General features: G+C 47.5%; 5 protein-coding genes and 1 non-coding gene across 6 annotated transcripts; 5 read left to right on the top strand and 1 right to left on the bottom strand.

Moving 5' to 3' along the window:
* The first annotated feature begins 724 nt into the window (after positions 1 to 724).
* FOMMEDRAFT_168185 (uncharacterized protein) lies at positions 725 to 2,023 on the top strand. The gene is made up of 3 exons (XM_007266785.1): positions 725 to 1,032; positions 1,091 to 1,368; positions 1,435 to 2,023. Exons 1-3 carry the CDS (start codon positions 911 to 913, stop codon positions 1,974 to 1,976), a joined length of 942 nt encoding a protein of 313 aa, XP_007266847.1. The 5' UTR covers positions 725 to 910; the 3' UTR covers positions 1,977 to 2,023.
* A 166-nt stretch (positions 2,024 to 2,189) lies between these two features.
* On the bottom strand, positions 2,190 to 3,781 carry FOMMEDRAFT_84217 (topoisomerase acting in meiosis; the record flags this gene model as incomplete). Its single annotated transcript, XM_007266784.1, has 11 exons — positions 2,190 to 2,379; positions 2,449 to 2,495; positions 2,557 to 2,611; positions 2,662 to 2,814; positions 2,872 to 2,939; positions 2,996 to 3,070; positions 3,128 to 3,211; positions 3,283 to 3,369; positions 3,419 to 3,472; positions 3,524 to 3,578; positions 3,630 to 3,781. 11 exons carry the CDS (start codon positions 3,779 to 3,781, stop codon positions 2,190 to 2,192), a joined length of 1,020 nt encoding a protein of 339 aa, XP_007266846.1.
* Positions 3,782 to 5,040: 1,259 nt separating this feature from the next.
* FOMMEDRAFT_168184 (GTP-binding protein 1) lies at positions 5,041 to 7,674 on the top strand (the record flags this gene model as incomplete). Its single annotated transcript, XM_007266783.1, has 15 exons — positions 5,041 to 5,241; positions 5,293 to 5,535; positions 5,588 to 5,744; positions 5,798 to 5,892; positions 5,959 to 6,094; positions 6,150 to 6,322; positions 6,376 to 6,521; positions 6,583 to 6,709; positions 6,756 to 6,913; positions 6,966 to 7,084; positions 7,139 to 7,175; positions 7,224 to 7,254; positions 7,306 to 7,323; positions 7,373 to 7,525; positions 7,575 to 7,674. The coding sequence occupies 15 exons, from the start codon at positions 5,041 to 5,043 to the stop codon at positions 7,602 to 7,604; spliced, it is 1,824 nt and encodes a 607-aa protein (XP_007266845.1). The 3' UTR covers positions 7,605 to 7,674.
* A 217-nt stretch (positions 7,675 to 7,891) lies between these two features.
* Positions 7,892 to 9,753, top strand: FOMMEDRAFT_146809 (glycoside hydrolase family 18 protein). The gene is made up of 6 exons (XM_007266782.1): positions 7,892 to 8,230; positions 8,285 to 8,296; positions 8,346 to 8,399; positions 8,456 to 8,891; positions 8,944 to 9,040; positions 9,091 to 9,753. The coding sequence occupies exons 1-6, from the start codon at positions 7,896 to 7,898 to the stop codon at positions 9,660 to 9,662; spliced, it is 1,506 nt and encodes a 501-aa protein (XP_007266844.1). The 5' UTR covers positions 7,892 to 7,895; the 3' UTR covers positions 9,663 to 9,753.
* An 81-nt stretch (positions 9,754 to 9,834) lies between these two features.
* On the top strand, positions 9,835 to 9,905 carry FOMMEDRAFT_t37. Its single transcript has one exon. It is a non-coding gene; the product is annotated as a tRNA-Gly (tRNA).
* Positions 9,906 to 10,141: 236 nt separating this feature from the next.
* Positions 10,142 to 14,661, top strand: FOMMEDRAFT_123325 (uncharacterized protein). Its single transcript, XM_007266781.1, has 18 exons — positions 10,142 to 10,310; positions 10,366 to 10,429; positions 10,478 to 10,895; positions 10,953 to 11,312; positions 11,360 to 12,005; positions 12,071 to 12,255; positions 12,309 to 12,394; positions 12,453 to 12,501; positions 12,556 to 12,788; positions 12,847 to 12,907; positions 12,964 to 13,051; positions 13,100 to 13,162; positions 13,214 to 13,314; positions 13,366 to 13,636; positions 13,692 to 13,741; positions 13,799 to 13,888; positions 13,940 to 13,979; positions 14,040 to 14,661. Exons 1-18 carry the CDS (start codon positions 10,241 to 10,243, stop codon positions 14,375 to 14,377), a joined length of 3,213 nt encoding a protein of 1,070 aa, XP_007266843.1. The 5' UTR covers positions 10,142 to 10,240; the 3' UTR covers positions 14,378 to 14,661.
* The last annotated feature ends 129 nt before the right edge of the window (positions 14,662 to 14,790 follow it).

Raw genomic sequence — 14,790 nt, 5'->3', positions numbered from 1 at the left:
CGAAATAAGCTTTGAACGACGTCGGATCCTGCCGAACGTGTTCTTGGCACTCGTGTTCACTATTTTTATCCGGAAGCAAGGCTATGCACACCCTGGAGAAAGGATTCCTCGAGGTAGAGTATGTAGGTAACTATGCCCACGCCACCAAACCAGATGCGACGTTGCTTCGAGCTCCATTGTTTTGGTTATTGGAAATGCCGCGGGGTTAGAGCGTACTATGTTCGCTACCAGCGGCTCGTTCTTTATGTGGGGTATCCGCTCCCTCAGTTTTGTGCATCGCCTCATTCCTTTCGGGCTGTAGAATCGGACCTTGGTGATACTCTTCTATCTTAGGTGACTGCAAAGCGCATGCAGAGTCTATTCGCCGAGACCCTCGTGTTGTTGACCATCGACTGCGCACGAACCGTACAAGCCCGTTTTAATCATTACTGACGAAATATGCCTTAACTCAGAATGGAGTAACATAATTTTCGATAGAATAACTGCGGCCGTCCGCTCCTCACTTCAAGCAAGCTCTTACAATTACCGGCCAGCCGGAATCCGCATTTGTAATGTGCATATAACCACACCGACTTACTGCCATATAGCCATACAAATTCCGAACCCTGCTGCGGAATGTGGATTCCAAGCCATTCCATCCGTCCGACTAAGCATCTTAACATAGAAAAGAATGGTTAGCATCAATCACACCACCGAGCTTCTTTCTTCTTGTTGCCGGTCTCTTGCCGTCCACTTGGACGGACATCACCCACGAGTAGATGTGAATTATGAATAAGAAGGAATGGATGCTGGATGGATGGAATATTAATGGGCTGGGCGCACGCACGCCTTCTGTTCACTCCGTCCGTTTCTTCCCTCCCTACTTCCCACCCACCGACGGGTGAGTGACGACGCGCTACAACGTGGAAGGATGAAGACTTGTCAAGCGCTCTCGATCTCAAATGCGCAACGCTATTTGCTGTTGAGTCTGATCGGAGTGGCTCGTATAGGTGTACTTGCACAAAGCACGACGAGTTGCGTGCCTCACCAAGGGTGAGTCGGACTTCGACATTTAGTTTACAACGAGTTGGGCTCAGCGTGCTGCAAACAGCGATGATCAACACGGAGACTCGGACGACGACGACGATAATGGAGAAAATGACGATGCGAGTGACCACACGTCCCATTCATTCTGCGGAGTACCGACGGGAACGAGAACGGGGACATGGACGAGGACGTTTACAGGAACACCTGGCGCGACAGGTAATGGCGGATCCTTAGCTTCGGCATCGTCCACAGGTGGTGCGGCACGTGGTGGTAATAATGCGGACATAAGCACAGGCGGCGGGATCAGCAAAGGGTCCATTGCGGGAATTGTCATTGCCGTCAGTCAGTACAAAAATATTTTTTCAACAAGTTGAAAGTGAGCTGAGCGTTTGTACGCATCACGAGCAGTTGTTGCTCTGATAGTTGCCTCATACGCCCTCTGCTTTTTCCGACGTCGTTATGTAAGGAAGCGAAGGCAACAGCAACTCGTGAAGAAACAATCGTTACTCGGACCCTCATTTGTGGTATCTTCGCAGCCAACTGGGACCAAAGAAGGCGCCGTGGTGATGTCAAATGTTGAGCCCTCGCACCCGCCAGGCCTCTATCGGAGTCCAAGTCGAACGCTCCCACAAATCCCATATGATACCCCCGCATATACTTCGACAGACAATCTCGCCTCGCTTTCGTATACGCACCGCGAATCGACAGTGTTGTCATATATCTCACCTTCCGAGTCAACAGGTGTGACGGCCGCTACTGCTGGACATGGGAGCAACGGTGGCAACGGACGTGTCAGCCTGCATGAAGGGTTGGTTGCGCGACAGAAAGAACTCGAAACAGATTATCGGCGGTTAGAAATGGGACAGCTGGACGAGCATCCAGTCATAGTGGGCATGTCTGGAGCTGCTCCTATACAGACGCCAGAACATCCACCGCCCCGGTACGAGTAAGGACGTTTGTACCTGATTTCTTGCTTGTATACTGTCTCTCACTAGAGAGGACTCATCAAAGACCGTCATTTATGTAAACCCATAAGATATGTATTCTTTGTTGATGGAAGACGTTTTGTGACGATATCAGGTAACAGATTAAATGAGTCGTGATTACCAGTTGTCCAGAAAGTAGTATACCGCGAGCAAGACAGGAAGAAGGAAAATACGGTGTCAAAGCAGTAAAGCATCGTTAATCTTGCGGATCGTGAAGCAGACTAGCGGGATAAGGAGCTTCTTCGCGGGGTGAACGGAGCCGTCGTCTTCATCGAAATGACATACCAGGTGTAAAGGGATTGGTGCAGAAGACAAGACCTCAGTTTCGGCCTTGCGTCGAGTATGGAGCATTTGCATAAGTTCCCGCCTAATATATTGATACGAGGGAGGCATGGCAAAACGGTTAGAGAAGGCAGAAAATACGTGCTAGGCGTACCTCCAAGCACTTGGCATTTGGATGCGTGATTGTAGCAACGATATGGCCTCCAAGAAAAGCTTTAGTTGTCTTTTCATAGTGAAAAAGCGGAGAAGGATTGACACGCACTTTACGTTGATCGTGGACAGTGATTGGTAGGAACGCATCTCTGTCTACTCCTAGACTATGCTGGTTACAGACTTTTACTGTAGATGGACGTATGAGCTACCTTACCTCAAAGCTTCACCAGCAGAGACGCCGATCCATTCCACTCGCTCTGCTGCGAGGCTCTCGTTTTCGTGCTGCATACTCATACTACCGTACTTGTAAACTGACACGATATCGAGACCATATGCATCTGCGTCGACGAGGGCGAGAATTCGTGTCCTTACAAGGTCAGCTAGGGTTGAGATTCATGATGTAGAGACAGGTATAGTATCATACTCTTCTGGCATATTATCAGAGAGGGTCTTGACCAACTGCCTCGTTGCGAGATCAGGATATCCTTTGCCCTATTTACCGATTGTTACTTTCAGGAAATATTGTTTCTGTGGGAGATAGCAAGTACCGTGATCAGAATGCCCGGACCAGGTAGACTTGGATGGTTAGTCAGGCCAGCTCGAGACAAGGTCTGAAATACGGCCTGGAGCTTGGAGTGAGACACAGAGAATATGGTTTCTATTATTTAAAGCTTATCGACATCTTTTTCCACTACGAGAATCCAGGTGATATCTTCATTCATGCAGAATTCGGCAATGTCTTGCGCTTCAGGGATGAGGGCCGCCTAGTTTGAATTATTCGAATAGATTCTATGACTTGCTCGGAACGCGTCAGTGATTAACGAAGGCAGCGGACCTCTGAGTTGTGCCCCGTAATCGTAGAGCCGTCATGAAGATGAATGGTAAGTGCTGAACCACAGAAAAGCCCTTTTGACGAGGCTCTCTGTGTACTTCATTCAGTAGCAGACTTATCCGTAGAGAAAAGTAGTTACGATGTTGAGTTCGGAGCGCTTTTTCGAGAAGGTGGCCGCTAGGTCGTCTACCAGCTACTTGAAGTCTGAGTTAACCGGAATGTCTGGTAGGAGCACTTCAAATACCGCATCAACTGTGGCTTGAGTATTGAACAATGGCACATCTCTGTAAAAAAGGTCACTATATGCGTAGTCAATAAACAGGCACGATTGCAGTAGTCAGACGGGAGACCGTTTAGTCATTGGAGACTGATTGACAAGCGCTTCGTGAGCTTCGTTCACGACCTTTAGCAGTTGCGCTATATGCCGGGCGTTAGTCCCAGCGCTCTCGACTTTACTGTAAAAATCTACGAGACCTGGAGCTCTTGCACTTGGACCCTTCATTTTCTTCGGAAACTGCACTGTACGCATGTTACCCGCCCTGCGCAACTTTCTCAGATGCCACCACGAGAGTTGATAGACCAAATAACTTACTTTCCCTTGGCTTGGAGTATAGTTCTTCTGTTCGCTAGCTCGAGAACTATTTTATTAGGCGACGAACGAGACGAAGACTGTGAGTTTGGTGTGTGACTAGACTCTCTCTTTGACTTTGGCGTAAGGGATGCAGTTAGTTGAGAGAGGAACGACAAAGCGAGGTTCTCCAGATGAGAGATAGTCTCGCTCCTACAAGCTTTTTGAGCAGCTTCCAAGAGATCTAGGCACGAAACAAACTCTTTGCTGCCCGCATCTAGTTCGTCTTGACAGGTTTCCTCCTCGCCCTCGTCCTCCACTGCCGTGTCATCCTCGTCGAAGTCGCTGTCGCCAACTAGAATGGCAGTATTCCAATCCTCCTTCATATCCGAAACTTCATCATCGAAGATTAATTCCGCAATATCGTCTTGACTTTGCATATCAGATAATTACTGATGGTCGCGATGGATGACTGTGAAGACAAAATGTGTTCAACGCTCGACGCGACTTTATGCATCCAGAAACGGATACACGTGATCGTAAAAAAATCACGAAAACATTCTGACACAGTGACACTGCATAAATTCACAGCAGCTTCAGACCTAAGATGAGTGAATGGAGGACTGTCCCTGGTCTACTTTGCTGCAGAAAGTGCGTGGCGAGTCATGGGAGTTTCCTAGTCAAAGATTAGGGACTGGCGTGGTAACCGCCGCGGTAAACCGTGCCAAGAACCGCGGTTCAGGTTTACCGCGGTAGAAATTCCCACGGTAACCGCAGTAACCGCAGTAACCGCACAAGTTGACTTACAAAGAATCAGGTGCTCAGAGGACAACTGACTGTAGTCACAAAATGTGACTAATGTGACTAGTCACGCAAATTAGTGTGAGATTATCCTATGATTGTGAGAATATAATGCTACTTAAGGCTAGCTCCGCAGAATTCCGATGATTTTTGCAGTTACCGCAGAACTTGCGGTTACCGTGGGAACATTTACCGCGGTGTGGTAACCGTGAGAATACTCTACCGCAGTGCGGTACCGCGGTAGAGCCTTACCACGCCAGTCCCTATCAAAGATGGTCATAGCAAAGTCACGACGAGTCACGTTATTGTAATAATAAACGTGCCAAAGTACAAGTCGAAGTGCTATCTATCCATTCAGCAAAGTGTTGGAATACGCTTCCCCTCTAGGCGCTATGACGAGCTTGCGCAACTTCCAGAATGAAATCGATGAGATACGACAAAAGGAGGTCGCAAGGCAGCGGACTCATTCTAGTAAGGAGTACAGTAGGGAGAAGGAAAATATGGATCCCGTTGTGAGCGATGGAAGTATGGAGAAGGCCAGAAGCTCTGGCTCTACCACAGAGGATGATCCTGAGATTGATGAGCGATTACAGGTCTGCCCTCCGTCTATATTTGAAGTTGTACCGAACTAAACATCTGTACAGGTGTTAATGCTGTCCGAAAATGATGAGGATCATGAACTGGCTCGGGAAATCTTAGCAGAATTGCTCACGAACCAGAAGGGCGAACACATCCTCCGATTGGGAGCAAGACCACAACGATCACAACTATTCTCTGGAAACGCATCAACTATTGCAGACGATTGGACAGGAACTCCGCGAACGGAGGATGACTTGGCGAAGTTATGTGGCGAAGTTACGAGACTGGTAGAGGAGATCGGCGGAAAGGTGAATTGTTCCTTGGATTCGATTGCAACTATCAGTCACTGAAGCCTACAAGGTGTCTGTATTGTATCCGTACACGAGTTCGCAGCCTCGGACAGCATTATTACTGCGACTGCCTCCAGCAAGCGTAGCTGCTTTGGCTGAAGTCCGCTGTGCTGTTGTCGGGAATGTCGATAGTGGAAAGTCAACAACACTTGGTGTACTTACTAGAGGTAGTTATTATTTGAGCCTCTCGAGTACTTTTGAGTTCTTATTGGCGAATCAGGTGGACTAGACGATGGACGAGGGCGAGCACGGGTTGGACTATTTCGCCACAAACACGAGATAGAAACAGGACGGACCTCAAGCGTTGGTATGGAGGTCAGTAGTTGAAAGCTTCTCCTATTTGACGTATTAAATATTCTTAATTATTTCTACGTACCTTAGATATTGGGCTTCTCAACTTCTGGAGAGCCTATTCTTCCTAAGACTGCTTCATCTACGGATCAGGATGTAATACGTAGGGAGAAGCTCGGTTGGGACGAAATTACTATGCAGGCTGCAAAAGTAGTATCTTTCATTGGAAAGTTTTTCCTTTGCACCCTTGATTACATGACGGCGTACTTATTATTAAATAGATCTTGCTGGTCACGAGAAATATTTGAAGACAACATTATACGGCCTGACATCTGGATCACCTTCCTGCGTAATCCTCATGGTTGGAGCTAACGCCGGGCTCATAGGCATGTCGAAGGAGCACCTTGCCATCTCCCTTGCCCTTAATGTTCCTGTAGTGGTTTGCATTACTAAAGTATGTTGTTTCTAAATGATTCGTCTGTGTTTCGAAACTTATCCTTTCCGTAGATTGATATGACTCCTCCGAACGTCCTCGCTGAGACAGTCAAGCAAGTCACGAAGATACTCAAAAGTCCCGGATGTCGCAAGACCCCAGTATTCGTACAGTCACTAGAGACTGCTGTTGAAATCTCTCAAGTCTTCGCAAAGCAAAGGTAAATTCGTCCCGTTCCTGCTGCGTTTCACACATGGTCTCATCCGCCACGCTTCATGGAGATTATGTCCTATTTTCCAAGTTTCTAATGTTACCGGAGCGGGCCTTGATCTTGTTCGGACTTTCTTGAATCTGCTTCCTTCCAGCGAAGGCGATGGCGACAAGTTTGCTTCTGACCAGCCATTAGAGGTAACCAAACTTGCCCTATGTTTGTACTAATACTAATGAGACCTAGTATTCTATTACCGAAATTTGGTCTGTCCCATATGTTGGAACTGTAGTGAATGGTATCATAAATTCTGGCCGAGTGAAAGCTGGCGATCAAGTCTACCTTGGACCTGATGCAAATGGGAATTGGCATGTCACTGCCATTAAGAGCATTCAACGCAAACGGTAAGATCTGTACTATTCTTAGACGGTCTTATGTTTTATAAGAGCGCTGTAGAGCACCTGTAACGTCTGCTGACGCGGGACAATGTGTATCGTTTGCTTTAAAGCGGATGCGGCGACAAGCCGTGCGTAAGGGTATGATCATTGCAGCGAAGAACGATACTCCTCCCCGAGGTACGTCAAACCGCGACACACTTCGTAGCGATCAACCTGATGTCAGTTTTACAGCTATTCGTCAATTCAAAGGACAAGTTTTAATTCTATAGTGAGTCGCTTGCTTGACTCGGCAAGGATCATGATTGAGCGTTTTCAGCCACAATACCACGTTACAAAAGGGTTATCAGGTACGTATTTTACTGTCTTATTTTCAGCCATAACTTACTAGCACTTCATAGGCAATGCTTCACTGCGGGGCAAGTCTTGAAATGTAACTAGTTTGAATATTGCTAACGACTCCCTCAGGCTGTACGACAGACTGTAAAGATTATCGATATGGATAATCCGCAAGGTGTGCTTCGTACAGGCGATCGCGCGTCAGTAACCTTCGAGTTCGTTTCCCATCCCGAATTTGTCAAGGAAGGCATGAAGCTACTCTTCCGCGAAGGGAAGACCAAAGTAAGCGAGTTCCCACTTGTTGGTTGAGATAAATAGCTGACGTTCGTAGGGCCTGGGTGTCATAACGGAGCTTCTATGATCTAAATATTTCGACGAGGAATCGAGGATACATCACGATATGCTATTTTGAAGGCAATTAATGCGTGTAGCTGTTTTTATTCTGTATTTTTGGAGAACTTGCATGTGTTACTAAGTGTTCACCAAATGTAATTTGCCGCATTAGAATTGCATCGAATGGTGTTTAATAAATTTATTAATTTTTTTGTGAAGCGCAAACGTGTGGTACGACCGGCTTCAAAGTGGTTCCGTCTCCACCCGCAGTGACTTATAAGTAGCGCCAAGGATCTACGTCACCTGCCTCAATGCGACCATGTCAGGGCGGGCTGAATACGAACTCGTTCCCTCCACAGACGACCCAAACGCTCCCCGGCCAACTCAGAGAGACAGGGATCAAGCGCTGCGATCGCGTCGAATTAGACTCGTCCTACTTTCGATTGTCGTCGTTGTACTGCTCGGCGTTTTCTACAGATTCTGGTTTAGAGATTCACCGATTGAAGGAGGACGACTTCCAGACGAAGAATCAAAAGAGGGTACATCCAGTAGTATAACGTCAAGTATCCCCTCGGAACCGACACAACAACCGCCAGAAGGAGGTGACGAAACTGGTGGAGACAAGATGCCTACTGGGAAATATAGCGTTGGATAGTGCGTGCTTAGTGGCATTCTACTGCTTCTGTCATTGCTGACTCCCTCATTTAGCTTCGTGAATTGGTATGCATGTTCGTGTTTTCCTAGTATCTTGCTGCTAAGAATCATACAGGGGAATTTATGGAAGAAAGTTCCCTCCGCAGAAGATCCCTGTCGAGGATTTGACGTGAGTTGGAGTGTATCAATTGTTCACCGCTCCAAGGACTTAATCTGTCTATATAGTCACATTCTGTACGCATTCGCCGACGTCCGTCCTGATTCAGGTGTCGTACACATCACGGACGTGTGGGCAGACAAAGACATCCATTATCCCGGCGACTCTTGGGACGAATCAGGAAATAATCTCTACGGCAACTTCAAAGCTCTCTTCAAGCTTAAACAGCAGAATAGGCATCTGAAGACGCTCTTATCCATTGGTGGCTGGACATACTCACCACACTTCCACCCGGTTGTCGTCTCGGAAATGGCGCGACAGAACTTTGTACAAAGTGCAGTGCATCTCATGGAGAGTCTTGGGCTGGACGGATTAGATATTGACTATGAATACCCGTCTAATGCGTATCAGGCCAATGGCTACGTTACCTTACTCAAGGAGCTACGCGAGGCATTGGATGCTCGATCACAGGTCCGAGGAACGAACCATAAGTTCTTACTAACCGTGAGTATTGTTTCTGGAAACCCTGAGGGATCTATTTATGTTTCTCGTCTAGATTGCAGCGCCATGTGGCCCGGAAAACTATAAGATGCTACGGATTGGAGACATGGACAAATACCTAGATTTCTGGAATTTAATGGCCTACGATTACGGTGTGTTTTTCTTTCATAGATGCTCTTCAAGCTCTCTGACTTCACTGCAGCTGGATCATGGGGTACGACTGCGGACCACCAGGCTAATGTGTATGGCGGAGGCGTCAACTCGAACGATGCTGTTCAATGGTACATACAGCACGGTGTACCTCGCCATAAGATTATCCTTGGTATTCCGTTGTACGGACGCAGCTTCATGAACACAGAAGGACCAGGAAAACCCTTCTCCGGTATTGGACCAGGATCATGGGAAGCTGGCGTGTACGATTATCGCGCGCTTCCTCTTCCAGACACGTTCGTGTTCCGCGATGAGAAAGCCATCGCAAGCTGGAGTATTGATTATCAAAAACGCGAGATGGTGAGCTTTGATTCAGAGGAGATTGGTAAGTGGAAGGGCGAGTGGATTAAGACGGAGGGCCTCGGTGGGAGCATGTTTTGGGAGTTGAGTGGGGATAAGAACGGTCCACGCGAGGGTATGGATGGTGGTTTGGGTAAGGACCCGCAGCCAGGAAGGAGCTTGGTCAAAATTGTCAATGAAGCGATGGGCGAGCTGGACAGGAGTCCGAACTGGCTTAATTATGAGTACAGCGAGTTCGATAACATGAAGAACGGGATGCCATAAAGTTACACTAGTTTAATTTATGATCGGATCGGATTAATGGACACATTGTACACACGCTAGTCGGCTTTGCAATCTTGACGATGACTTTCTCTTTTCCTTCGGTCGGTAACAAATGCTTTAAGGTATTGTGCAAATAGTATATATGTATGTGTCTTGTGACAACTTATTTTAAGCATTAATGGGGTAGTGGTAACCTGGGTCGTTGCCATCGACCCGCCGGGGGTTCGATTCCCCCTTAATGCAGTAGTATTCAAGATCTTTCGAGGTTTTATTTTATTTACTCAGTAGTTTTGAGGTCACATGATGCAAACGGAAATTTTGAAGTAGTTTCGCCCCCTCAGTCAGATTTTCTTCCGTAACTACCCATTTCTTGGGTTTGCTCCTCTCTCGAACGTATTGCTCAGTGGCTTTTGTTATATCAAAGACTCCTTTATCGAACCTCGACCTCTCTTATCTGCTGGACGCACGACGACGAGCCAGCAAACGCTGCGCAGTGATCGCCTTCCTCACCACCTCGCCTATCTGGACAGTCCTGATCCTGAGGAGTATTGACGTGCTTACAGTTGCCTTTCTGCATCATGACTGTTACTCTGGGTTCTTCATTCGCTCCGTTTGTGGAGGCACTCAAGACTGCTCCAACAGCACCAGGTAAATAAGATGTGTGCGATCCCCCAGCCGCGTTCCACTCACCTACGCTATTTAGATGCTAAAGCAGCAGCAGACTCACTAGCTCGAGAAGTGCAGAATCATGGGCTGCAGAGCCTCACGTAGGTATTCATCTGATTGCATATATGCTACTAACACGCCACTTCTAGGGATGCCAATATCATCAGCACTCTTCAGGCTTTTGCATCCAACAAGAAGTCTGGATATGAGAGGGAATCGGCCGCCATAGGTTATCAGTACCTCGCATCTGTTCTTGGTCCGCCTGTCGCACCGATCTTGCTTCCGCACCTGCCACTGATCATGGACCTCTACATGGACAAGGGTGATGTTGTACGGATTGCGGCGGTTGCTGCTACCAAAACGCTTTTGAAGCTGTTTCCTCCTGAAGCGACTCGTCTTGTCTTCCGTCAATTAGAAGATATCTTAGAGAAGGGAAAGTGGCGGACGAAGGTCGGTGCATTGGAGTCCATCAGAGGTTTTGTCGATCGGGCAAAGGATGAGGTCGCTGGTGAGCTTGGTGCTGTCTTACCTAAGGTAGAGAAGGCTATGCATGATACGAAACCCGAAGTAAGTCTGCTTTTAATCATCGGCTCTGCGATCTCTTCTAAATGTGGCTTATATTAGGTATCTACCGCAGCAAAGAAGTGCGCGACTGCACTATGCACAACCGTCGCCAATCCCGATCTCAATCCTCACATCCCTATCCTCGTCGAATGCATGTCGAACCCGTCTTCAGTACAAGCTTGTATGAAGGCACTATCGTCGACAACATTTGTTGCAGAAGTTACTGCCCCAGCTCTGGCGGTAGTGGTACCCCTTCTCATGCGCGCCCTAAATGATCGTAGCATGGAGGTTCAACGACGAACAGTTGTCGTCATCGACAACCTTGTAAAACTTGTTCGCGATCCAAATGTTGCTGCTGAGCATCTGAGTGGTCTCGTTGATGGCGTCGAGAGGATTATGAAGAGCGCAGCGTTCCCAGAGGTAATTCATCTGAATTCCCTTTCGGACTATCGCTAATATCTATCCAGGTTCGTGCGTTCGCTGAGGCAGCGTACAAGACGTTAATGAAGGCAGGAGCGTCTTCGTCTGGTCCACCTCCGGCAAGAAACATAGAAGAGGAGACCAGCACCGCTAAGACCGACATGATCAGCTTACTCCCATCGAACCTACAAAGCAATCAGACATCAACATTCTTGACCACCATAGACTTCCAAGCGGGTATAGTAGAAGACCTTGTCCATCTCCGGAAGTTTTCAGACAAGGAGGTATGGAATCGCTCGATTACCTCTTTTATTCGGCCATGGTTTTCGGACACCGCTGAAGAGGCTGCGAGATACACAGAATCTGTGCGATCGCATTATGATGCTATTGATCGCGCGAAATTCGCTCCCGAGCAGATTGAAGATGAGGAAGGAGAGTTACTTTGCGATACGACCTTCTCATTAGCCTACGGAACTCTTTTGCTCCTTTCACACACCGTACTTCGTCTCTATCGAGGTCGACGGTATGGAATTCTGGGTACAAATGGTTCGGGAAAGACGACTCTCATGCGTCAGTTGCGAGAAGGAAAGGTCGAGAACTTCCCGCCTCAAAGTGAATTGAGGTGTGTCATGGTTGAGCACGCGCTTCAGGGAGAAGACACGACGATGTCAATTGTGGACTTCGTCGCATCAGGTAGGCCTCTCTCCCTTCTCCTATTGGCAGAAGAACTTCTATAACGTTCATTTACTTTACTTTAGATAAAGCCCTGGCTAGCACGTCTCGTGATAAAATTGTAAATCAACTCAAGGAGGTCGGATTTGATGAAGAACTGCAGAGACAAGTTGTCGGTAGCTTGTCTGGAGGATGGAAAATGAGGCTAGAACTCGCCCGTGCTATGTTATATAACGCAGATCTCCTACTCCTGGACGAACCGACCAATCATGTGAGTAATCCCTGCGTTCTCTTTCTACTTGCTTTTATGTTCATGCTTTCTAGATGGACGTCAAATCTGTAAAATGGCTTGAGGATTACTTAACTTCTCGCAAGGACGTTACTTGCCTCATTGTTAGTCACGACTCTAGGTCAGCTTGTTCGAACTTACTTTACTCGACTTTATATTGAGACTAATTGTTGCTTTAGCTTCCTAGACAATGTCACGACCGATATAATTCATTACGAATCCAAAAAGGTAGATATCTATACGTCTCATATTGAAAACGGTCCAGTAACTCATCTGTTCCAGCTTGTATACTACCGTGGAAATCTGTCAAAATTCGTAAGCCATCACCCGGAGGCGAAATCGTATTATACCCTTGCCGCTACATCAGTTAAATTCTCGTTCCCTCCTCCTGGGTCGCTTATGGGAGTGCGGAGCAACACACGCGCCATTCTCAAAATGACGAACTGTACCTTCACTTATCCGGGGTGCGATAAACCAAGCCTTATGAACGTCAGCTGCGCGCTCTCTCTTTCAAGGTTTGTTTCCCACAAGCTGTCACGTACTTCATGATTCACTGAGAAAACATTTGTATAGCCGGGTGGGAATTATTGGTCCCAACGGTGCTGGGAAGTCGACTTTAGTTAAGCTGTTGACAGTATGCCTTCTTTGATCTACGTATGCTGAGCAAGGCAATTTCTGACGCATTTTCAGGGTGAGACGGAACCTCAGGAGGGCGCTGTCTATAAACACCCTTCCCTCCGCATCGGCTATGTTTCCCAGCATGCTACGCACCATATTGGTAAGTTTGATGCATGTGGTTAAGTCAGGCCCTGAAACTCGAATTTAGAACAGCATTTGGAGAAGACGCCGATCCAGTACATCCAGTGGCGTTACCAGGACGGACATGATCGTAAGACTTAAATGAATTCTTTGAGATAAACATTACCTCACAATGCCTCAGGCGAGACTCTTGAAAAGGTCACTCGCGTACTAACAGAAGAAGAGAAGGCTCAGTTGGAAGTTCCGTTTGTAGGAAAGAATGGGACGACACGTAAACTAGAGGTTTGTTTGGTGATCATCACGATAAATCCCGGTAACTAAGCCCAACCACAGTTTATTCTTGGCAGGCAGAAGCTTAAAAAATCGTTTCAATACGAGATCAAATGGCAGAATTTGGATCACAAATTCAACACCTGGATTCCTCGTGATGAGCTACTTGCCAAGGGCTTCACGAAGCTTGTCCAGCGGTTCGATGATCTTGAAGCGTCTCGAGAAGGAGCCGGATCGCGCGATACTTCAGCTCAATTAGTACGGAAGCACCTCGAAGACATCGGACTTGATGGAGACATTGCACAATATAATGAGATCAACGGTTTATCGGGAGGTACGCGATCGAATTTATTTGACCCGTGTCAACAACATCGACCGTTGTCCTGCAGGCCAGAAAATCAAATTGGTCATTGCCGCATGTTTGTGGAATAATCCGCAGGTAAGGAGGCTTTTTAGGGATTAGGCTGTTGTTGATGAAGCTTATTATGTGCCTCAGATCTGTATCCTTGATGAACCGAGTAACTTCCTGGACCGTGAGGCACTCGGTGGTCTAGCTGTTGCCATTCGGGATTGGGCGGGTGCTGTGGTAAGGATTTCAGTCAGAAAAGTTAACCGCTTTTTCACCGGCACTTGTTAGGTCATCATCTCGCACAACACTGAATTCGTGTCTGCCTTGTGTATGCGGGCTGTCTTCTTTTCGTCTGTTCGGGTGCGGTTCCTAATTTAGTTGTTTACAGGTCCGGAAACATGGCACATCGAATCAGGTCGCATGACGCATAAAGGTAAAGTTGCTGTGGTCGAGGACGCTTTTGCAGATGGGAAAACACCCAAGGGAACACCCAGGGGAAGTGGGGCCAACACGCCGGTCCGTTCCCGTGTACAGACGCCGGCGGCTTCTGCGGCAGGTACGCCTGTCGCCAGTGGCACAGAAGGAAATGCACCAGCCGTGCCGGTGGTGAAAAAGAAGAAGAAGACGCGTAATCAGTTGAAAGCTCAGGAAGAGCGTCGGCGCCTGAGGATGTCGAATTGGCTTGCTTTCGGGGGCCCGAAACCTGAAGACACGGACAGTGACTGATTCGACGCGTCAGCTCTCCTGCACTGTCCGACTCTGCTGGTCACTTGGTAGAAGCTTGCATCATGATTCGTAGCATGTAAATCCAACACACTGTAAATCGCGTGTCATTGCTCTAGATCACTCGACTGGAGATTCAGAAGTGTATTAGATATGTGATTTCTTCCATTTCCCTGCCCCTGTCCTAGAATAGATAGATAGATTACTCTTTAGATTTAGGTAGCTTTTAGCGGTCGTTTTTGTCCTCGAGGTCAATTCTAGTAGAATTATATTTAACGTTGATGCAGCGGGAACTTAAAATTGCCTCTTTTGGTAATCAGCTTTATTACATTGAATCTTTCGCGTTGTTTTCGCGTTTATGCCACGATGCTCGCACGGAGAGCGTGTCTGCCTCGCGTTCGGCATGTTACAATGAG

This window comes from Fomitiporia mediterranea, assembly GCF_000271605.1.
Source record: "Fomitiporia mediterranea MF3/22 unplaced genomic scaffold FOMMEscaffold_6, whole genome shotgun sequence".
Classification (NCBI taxonomy): Eukaryota; Fungi; Basidiomycota; class Agaricomycetes; order Hymenochaetales; family Hymenochaetaceae; genus Fomitiporia; species Fomitiporia mediterranea.
This window is presented reverse-complemented; position numbering and strand designations above follow the sequence as displayed.

What these genes read in the sequence shown, in the direction of transcription:
- FOMMEDRAFT_168185 (XM_007266785.1), top strand. Translation starts at nt 911, where the DNA reads ATGAAGACTTGTCAAGCGCTCTCGATCTCAAATGCGCAACGCTATTTG. An exon ending in AGTTGCGTGCCTCACCAAGG is followed by an intron (nt 1,033 to 1,090) that starts GTGAGTCGGACT and finishes TGCTGCAAACAG; the next exon opens with CGATGATCAACACGGAGACT. An exon ending in GGGAATTGTCATTGCCGTCA is followed by an intron (nt 1,369 to 1,434) that starts GTCAGTACAAAA and finishes CATCACGAGCAG; the next exon opens with TTGTTGCTCTGATAGTTGCC.
- FOMMEDRAFT_146809 (XM_007266782.1), top strand. Translation starts at nt 7,896, where the DNA reads ATGTCAGGGCGGGCTGAATACGAACTCGTTCCCTCCACAGACGACCCA. An exon ending in ATCCCTGTCGAGGATTTGAC is followed by an intron (nt 8,400 to 8,455) that starts GTGAGTTGGAGT and finishes CTGTCTATATAG; the next exon opens with TCACATTCTGTACGCATTCG. An exon ending in ACCATAAGTTCTTACTAACC is followed by an intron (nt 8,892 to 8,943) that starts GTGAGTATTGTT and finishes TTTCTCGTCTAG; the next exon opens with ATTGCAGCGCCATGTGGCCC.
- FOMMEDRAFT_123325 (XM_007266781.1), top strand. Translation starts at nt 10,241, where the DNA reads ATGACTGTTACTCTGGGTTCTTCATTCGCTCCGTTTGTGGAGGCACTC. An exon ending in CATGGGCTGCAGAGCCTCAC is followed by an intron (nt 10,430 to 10,477) that starts GTAGGTATTCAT and finishes CGCCACTTCTAG; the next exon opens with GGATGCCAATATCATCAGCA. An exon ending in TGAATTCGTGTCTGCCTTGT is followed by an intron (nt 13,980 to 14,039) that starts GTATGCGGGCTG and finishes AGTTGTTTACAG; the next exon opens with GTCCGGAAACATGGCACATC.